Raw genomic sequence first — 8,385 nt, 5'->3', positions numbered from 1 at the left:
ACAGACATGAGATGGCATAAGCAAAAACGGGTAGACGACAATGTGATGCGGCATCCTGCAGATGGGGAGGCATGGAAAGAGTTCGATCGAACGTTCCCCGAGTTTGTTGCTGGTCCCCGAAATGTTAGGTTGGGACTTACCACTGACGAATTCAATTCGTACGGGGTTCTAAACCAACATCACAGTACTTGGCCGATTTTCGTATTCCCATATAATTTGCCGCCTTGGAAATGCATGAAAAAAGAGTACATGATGATGACTGTTTTGATAAATGAGGATCCTGGCAGGTCAATCGATGTGTACTTAAGGCCGTTGGTTGATGAGCTCAAGGATTTATGGACAAACGATGTGCACACGTACGATAAATCCACTGGGAAGATGTTCACTTTGAGAGCGGCAGTTATGTGGACTGTGAATGATTTTCCCGCATATGCAATGGTGTCGGGGTTGAGCACAAAGGGTTATATAGCATGCCCTGTATGCAAGGAAGATGTAACTTCTGGTTGGCACGCTGGAAAAGTGTGTTACCTTGGGCATCGAAGATGGTTGCCATGGGATCACGAGTGGCGGGAAAATGATAAAGAGTTCGACGGGAACAAAGAGCATCGCGCAAGACCTAGAGAATCGTTCGGTGATCAGATCTTGGAACAGCTTAACCGTTTGGATTTTGCTCCGTTCGGGAAAACTGTTAGTCGAACCAGACCTGCTACACATATGAACTAGACGCACAAGTCTATGTTTTTTGAGCTCCCATATTGGTCGAAACTAAAGTTGAGGCACAATCTCGACGTTATGCATGTTGAGAAAAATGTGTTTGACACATTGATGGGAACTATTCTAGATATCAAGGACAAGACAAAGGACATGATAAAAGCTCGTCTTGATTTGGAAAGAATGGGCATACGAAGGGGTTTATGGCTGAAAAGGGGCAATGATAAAGCTATAAGGGATCTTGCATTTTTTTCCATAAAACCGAATGACAAAAAATAGTTTCTACAGTTTGTGTCGTCTGTAAAGTTTCCTGATGGGTATGCTTCTAATATCGCACGTTGCGTGAATGTTGACGGGGGTAAATTTACCGGACTCAAGAGTCATGACTGCCATGTGTTTATGCAACGCCTACTTCCTGTTGGGATTCGACACCTGTTGCCGGAAGATGTAGTCAAGCCAATCATATTGTTGTCCAGATTTTTTTCCCAACTGACGGCAAAGACATTGCGAAAGACAGACATTCATCAGTTGCGTGATGGCATTGTCCAAGTCCTATGCAAGTTTGAGATGATATTCCCTCCGGCTTTCTTCACAAGTATGATCCACATGATGGTTCACTTGCCAGAAGAGGCATTGGTTGCTGGTCCAGTCAACTATCGCTGGATGTATCCTATAGAAAGGTATATAACTTGGCATCATTTCTGTATGCATCATTGGTTCGTATTCTTGCTACTTCCTGATTTTCATCTTTTCATTATATTTTGGCAGGCTTCTCGGAGAGCTGAAAAGAAGCGTACGCAACAGAGCGAAGCCCGAAGGATCAATTGTAGAGGCTTGGGTTCAATATGAGGCGCTGACTTTCTGTGGAATGTATTTAAAAGATGTGGACATGGCTTTCAATCGACCTCAGCGCAATAATGACGGAAGTGTGAGAAATGAGCAACTTTCTATTTTTTCACAAAGCGCACGACCCTTTGGAGATCATGTACAAGGGGAGTCATTTTCCAGAAAAGATATGGAGATAGCTCATTGGTTCGTATTGAACAATTGTGATGAGATAATGGCATACTTAGATGAGCATGAAGAGATGATGAAGCGAGAACATCCATCACATTTGTATTCCAAGAAACACCGTGAATTATTTCCAAAATGGTTCTTGCAATATGTAAGTTATAAGTATTTTGTAATTGACATATATATTGTAGTATTTAAAATTGTCAAACTAATATTTCCATGCTATTGAATTTTTTTTAAATAATATTAGGTGACCAAGTTGAAATCAGAGAATTCCCCCACTTACAGTGAAGAGTTATATAACTTGGCATTCGGCCCACTTCGGGCTGAATTGTTCTCGGGTTGCCATGTTAACGGCGTCAAGTTTTTGGGGAGTGCACGAGATGACAAGTTGTGTAAGCAAAACAGCGGTGTCCATGTTCCAGGTGGAGGCGAAAGTACAGACATTGATTTCTATGGCAAACTCACCACTGTCGTGCAATTGCTTTACAAAGACCGATACCAAGTGATCATGTTTAAGTGTCGATGGTTTGATACGAACCAAAATAGGCAGGGAAGTATTAAAATCGATCATGGGTTACTATCTGTGAACATGAGCAGAACTTGGTATGATGACAACCCTTACATTTTGGCAACCATGGCAAAACAGATTGTCTATCTAGATGACCCTAAAGCAGGGAGCGGGTGGAAAGTTGTTCAGCAGATGGATCAGAGGAATGAGTATGCTATACCAGAACTAGACCCATCTGACAATGACGTCGACGTTGCTGACCAACGTTTCGAATATTCCATGGAACATGATGCACAAACACTTCAAGATACAATTGTCGTACAGGAACCTTTTCAGCTTGAAGGAGTGTCTCCAAGAGAAATACCGATTCAGTCAATTACAATTGACCTCGGTTATCTTCCGCGATACGATCCAACCGTGGGCCCGAACGACGATGATGATGTACTTCAGGAGGAGGAGGAGGAGGAGGAGGAGGATGATTGGGAGACTGAAAGTGATCATAGCGACGAAAACGAAGATTATTATAGTTCAGATGATGAATAATGTAATTTATTTGCGACTTGCCATGTAAAACATATTAAATGATTATCCAAACCTTAAATATTTGTTTGAATATTGTTCGAATATTTGTGGAATGTATATCCAAACCATAAATATATGTGGGGAACTTTGTAACGTGTTTTTCAACGTTCTTCGTTTCTTTTATTGAATTCTGTTCATTTTCGTAACTGTTTTTGACTTTTGGTCCGCCCTGCGTTCTTTGTTTTTTTGTGCTGAATCCAACCGTATAAATAACATGAAATTTGGACATACGGTTGGGAAGTTATGGATTCAAAACTGAACAGATGTTGGAAGTGGAAATCAGTCAATTACAATCTGTAAAAAAACGACCGGTCGTCTACACTAAACGACCGGTCTTTACCTTTGCGCGACGAAAGAAAAGTGTTGGCGTCGCACATTCACACTTTGCGGGACGGATATATTCGTCGCGCAAAATAGGTTGGAAGTGAAAAAAATCAATTACAATATGTGAAAAAACGACCGGTCGTCTACGCTAGACGACCGGTCTTTATCTTTGCGCGAAGAAAGAAAAGTGTTGGCGTCGCACAATCATACTTTGAGGGACGGACATATTCGTCGCGCAAAATAGGTTGGAAGTGAAAAAAATCAATTACAATCTGTGAAAAAACGACCGGTCGTCTACGCTAGACGACTGGTCTTTATCTTTGCGCGACGAAAGAAAAGTGTTGGCGTCGCACAATCATACTTTGAGGGACGGATATATTCGCCGCGCAAAATAGGTTGGAAGTGAAAAAAATCAATTACAATCTGTGAAAAAAATGACCGGTCGGCCGGTCTTTATCTTTGGGCGACGAAAAGAAGTGTTGGCGTCGCACAATCATACTTTGTGGGACGGATATATTCGTCGCGCAACAAACCAATATGCAAAAAAATTTACGAAATAGATAAATCACCTTTGCTCGACGAACACGAATTTTGTACGTCGTGCAAACCTTCTAGAGACCCATAAAAGCCTTATTCGTCGCCCAAACCAAGTTTTTTAATTTTATTTCTTTTGTATGGCATGATAGTTAAGAAATTAAACGAACTTTCCATTAGTGTAAATAATTTTAAATGAAGATCAAATTCAGTAATTGTATTCATATACAGTAAAGGGGTGCACCCCTAGAAAATCTTGAACATCGGAGTTAAAATACCCGTTAAATCGTGATTTTTCATTTATATCCGTCGAAAATTGTGGTCCCGTTACGTCACCTAGGACTGTATATTTTTTTCAATTTTTTTTAAGTACGATCTCTACGTTTAAAGAAACAAGTTTGACGGTTGGATCGTTGAAAATAGTTTTGTAGAATGCGTATGTCGTCAAAACTATATATTCACAAACATTAAGAGTTGTTGATGTACTTTTGTTAAATATAACATAAGATGTTGTGGTATCCACTAATGTAAATATTTTTAAATGAAGATCAAATTTAGTAATTGTATTCATATACAGTAAAGGAGTGCATCCGTAAAATATCATCAAAATCGGAGTTAAAATAACCGTTAAATCGTGATTTTTTGTTTATAACCGTTGAAAATTTTGGTCCGGCAACATCATTTATGAATGTGTATTTTTTTCAATTTTTGGCGTGTACGATCTCTAAGTATAAACAAACAAGTTTGACGGTTGGATCGGTGAAACTAGTATTGTAGAATGCGTAGCCCCATTAAAACAATATAGTCACTAACATTTCCATGCTTTTCTGTTGTTAAGTTTTTATTAAATTAAACTGGACTTGCGCGACAACTAAGATCTTTGTCGTCGCGCAATCGTTCTACGTGCGACGTAATAAATTATTTCCGTCGCGCAATGTAATTAAGGGTTTCTAGCCCAGGTTTCAAGGTTTAGGGTTTACCTTTGCGCGACGTATTTCCAAACATTTGTCGTCGCGCAAGTCGCCCAAATTTTTGGCGGTGTTAATCCCGCGTATTAAAAATTCTTTGCGCGACAGATTATATTATCCGTCGTGTAAAGTGCGATATTTTACCTTTGCGCGACATTTTATATGTTTCGTCGCGCAAGTCGGCGAACCTTTTATGAAAAAAAGGCGCAGTTCTGTTCGCCTTCAACCTCTCTCAGCCCCTCTGTCTCTCTCTCCTTCGAACCCTAAAAATCTATCAGCTAGTCTCTAAATCCTTCGAACCCTCAAATCTCTCAGCCACTCTCTCTCGCGTTCAACCTCTCAGCCCCTCTATCTCTCTCTCCTTCGAACCCATTGATCTCTCACCTGGTCTCTCTCCTTCGCACCCCCAAATCTCTCACCCAGTCTCTATCGCAACCTCTCAGCCCCTCATCCTTCTCAGCCACTCTCTTCTCCGTCCCCACTCATCCCTCTCTCCTCCGTCTCCACTCATCCCTCTCAGTCCCTCTATCCTCCATCCCCACTCATCCCTCTCAGTCCCTGTCTCCTTCGTCCGCTCTCAGTCACTCGCTCCTTCATCAGACGACGGCCCTTCGATCTCTCTCTCGCTCTCCACCGTCGAAACCCACACGGTAAAACTCCCGACTCTAGCCCCGATTTATAATTACAAGTTTTTGGATTTTTTTTTTCTGAAATTTGTGGATTAAAATATATGTTATGCTGTTTGAATTTCTATATTTATTTTGTAAGTGTTTAAATTGCTTAGTCTGGTGGTTGGTTAGGATTGCTCCGTTTCAATTTCCTTTTTGTATTGGATTTGCATTTTTTATTTCAGATTTTATTGGAAGTGTTGAAATACTGTTGGATTTGTGATTTTGTATTTTCTGTTTTGATTGGAGCACAAATTAGATTTGGTTTGGTTTCAGATTTCAAATTTGATTGGAGCACAATTTTCTGTTTTCTGTTTTTTGTATGTTGATTGCTTTTCGTAATTTTCTGTTTTTTGTATTTTGATTGCATTTCAGATTTAAAATATGTGCAACTAACCAATTTTGTAATTTTGCTTTGTTGAGATGAATATTTGATTTTGTGGTCCGTGTATTGTGCTCGTTATCTACACTGTGTATATGCCAACAACTTTGGTAGCTTGTTTAATAAACCATGCTATAGTTTACTTCTGTTTTATGATTTTCATTACGAGGTTTATCTATTCAACTCTTTTTTGTAATCACATACCGACTCTTTAATAATTTGGCCAGCAATTTGATATATTCAGGAATATGTGCTTCTGGTTTTTTTTATTTATTATAAAAGAATACATGTTTCTGTTTTTTATTTATTTATATATATATGTTTTTGTTTTGTTTGCAAACAATGTGCATCTGTTATTTTTAATATATATCTGTTTTTGTTTTGTTTGCTTTAAAACAATGTGCATCTGTTTCTTTTTTATTTATTTATAAGAATACATGTTTCTGTGTATTTGTATGCTAAATATTGAATTTGTTGTTGATTAGTTGTTGAGGTTGTTTTTTTAAAAATAAAAAAACATTTTAGGCAAGGATGTTTTAATTTTAAGACCTTATCAGTTGTGCAGATGTCGAACCTTATCAGACGTCGTAAGACGGTGACGAGTCCTCATAGTTTGCCTCCCCCGATTGCGACGTCAGCTGTCACTGCTCCAGCACAGTTGAACGAGATCCCAGCTGTTCCCAACGTCTCCCATGCACCGATGTCATCAGAGTCCTCAGTTGCGCAGTCTGTTAGCGCCAGGCGGCGTCATCGCCCTCCCCACTTGATCGACACCTCTTCTACCTCTGCTGCTGGTGCGTCGGGTTCTCAACCAGGTAAAGATTTCCTTTACCTACAGATGTTTTGTACCATTATTTTTTTTATATATAATTTGTTAATTAACGTTAATTTTATATATCTTTGCAGCCAAGAATAACACTCGGGGACCTTGTCGCCAGTTGAATACGGCGAAGCTCACTCGGGTGACCAACACTCGTATCAACATCAGATACGACGAGCGTCATCGGGCTGCACCTACGGCGGACCAACATAGCTCATTGGCCCACAATGTTGGTTCAATCATTCGGACCCATTGTCCGATGAAATGGAAGTCTTGGAAGGCCATGCCTATCGAGGTGCAGATGGAGGTGCGTGGACAGCTGTCGGTATGTATCCTACTTTTTAATTGTTTTCCCTTCCAATTTTATATATTTCCAGTACTTAATGCATGTAATTAATTTATTGCAGATCAACTACAATTTAGAGAATCTCAACGACGATTTGTTCGGGTACATCAATAGACTGTTTGCGGATAGGTACAAGCAGTGGAAGAGCGACCTGCACCACCATTTTCAGGCATATGATGATCCGCAGGTTGCTCTTCGGGAGGGTTGCCCGAAGGAGCTTGAGGGGCGGGAGGATAGTTGGGAGTGGCTCTGTGGTCATTTTCAAGGGGCAGATTATGTGGTATTTTTTTTTTTATACTAAGTTCAAAATTCTGTTTTCATTTCATTTTCAACTAAAACATTTTATTTTTTGTATAACAGAAGATGGCCAAAGCAAATAAGGGCAATAGGGCGAAGAAGACTCTTCTCCACCATTCAGGTGCCTGGCCCTTCTCCTATAGGATGGAGGCGCGGCGGCAGGTAATAATAATATAATTTTTATTTACTTTTTAATGTATTTAATATTAATTTTTTTTTTTTGTACTAACATTTTTTTTTTCTCTTGTTCAATTTAGGAGGGGTCCAAATTCCCAGAGATTGACGTCTTTGGCGACGTTTATGTTCGACCTGGGAATGAGTTGGCGGAGTCCATTCATGTAAGTAGTCTTTAATTATAATTATTCTCTTACACGTTCAAGTTTCAACTTTATTATATGAATGTTTTAATTAATATTTTATGTTATGTTAAATAGACGACCATGATTGAGAAGAGCCAGTTGGTTCTTCAGGAGTCCACCTCTCAGCTTCCTCCCGATATGCCGCTCGAGTCCGTGGCTCCTCCACTAGATGCGGGGTTTCAGGTCTTGACGGAAGCTTTGGATCAGACTCTCGGGAGGCGGCCAGGGACATATTGTCGAGGGATGGGGAATGCCCGGCGGCGGGAACCTAGACCCCGTTCATCGTCCCAGTCAAACAGTGCTATGACAGCAATGATGGCCCAATTTGAAGCCCGGATGTCCCAGATGGACCAGCTTCAAGCCCGGGTGGCCCATATGGACCAGCTTCAAGCCAAGGTGGCCTAGATGGGCGAGCTTGAAGCCAAGGTGGCCCGGATGGGCGAGCTTGAAGCCCGGATGTCCCAGATGGATTCGTTCTTACACTCCCTCGCCCAGTCCGGCATTCCCGTACCGTCTTTTCTTCCTCCATCCACCTCTGAGCCCATCCAACCCGAGCATGGCCATCAAACCTCTGCCCCTGTCCACAATGTCCAGATCGGAGACTAAGTAGATTATCAAACAATGTTTGATTAGTTTTCTACTTTCTTCATGACATTTGAAACATTTTTCTTGTATTTGACTCTATATTATGTTATAACAAAAACTTTCTCTTAATTACATTTTTTTTATTGTCATTTCATTTAATTATAAAAATAAATAAACCAAAAAAAAAATTCCCCAAAAAAATAATAATAATTTAATTACTATTTTGCGCGACGAACAACCGATGTCGTCACGCAAAATTATTTACAGGAAAATACAAACCCGTA

At 40.2% G+C, this 8,385-nt stretch overlaps 1 protein-coding gene across 1 annotated transcript; it reads left to right on the top strand.

Annotated features, from left to right (window-relative positions):
* Positions 1-6,259: 6,259 nt before the first annotated feature.
* On the top strand, positions 6,260-8,113 carry LOC148296389 (uncharacterized). Its single transcript, XM_088249581.1, has 6 exons — positions 6,260-6,509; positions 6,601-6,839; positions 6,922-7,140; positions 7,221-7,319; positions 7,415-7,495; positions 7,592-8,113. The coding sequence occupies exons 1-6, from the start codon at positions 6,260-6,262 to the stop codon at positions 7,919-7,921; spliced, it is 1,218 nt and encodes a 405-aa protein (XP_088105707.1). The 3' UTR covers positions 7,922-8,113.
* The last annotated feature ends 272 nt before the right edge of the window (positions 8,114-8,385 follow it).

The sequence above is a fragment of the Prunus avium genome, chromosome 2, assembly GCF_965620075.1.
Source record: "Prunus avium chromosome 2, drPruAviu1.hap1.1, whole genome shotgun sequence".
NCBI lineage: Eukaryota > Viridiplantae > Streptophyta > Magnoliopsida > Rosales > Rosaceae > Prunus > Prunus avium.
Note: the sequence above shows the minus strand (reverse complement) of the source record. Positions and strands in the feature narration are given on the sequence as shown.

Excerpts from the sequence above, each read along its gene's own strand:
- LOC148296389 (XM_088249581.1), top strand. The coding sequence starts at position 6,260 with ATGTCGAACCTTATCAGACGTCGTAAGACGGTGACGAGTCCTCATAGT. Across the intron at positions 6,840-6,921 it reads AGGTGCGTGGACAGCTGTCG|ATCAACTACAATTTAGAGAA; the intron begins GTATGTATCCTA and ends AATTTATTGCAG. Across the intron at positions 7,320-7,414 it reads GGATGGAGGCGCGGCGGCAG|GAGGGGTCCAAATTCCCAGA; the intron begins GTAATAATAATA and ends TGTTCAATTTAG.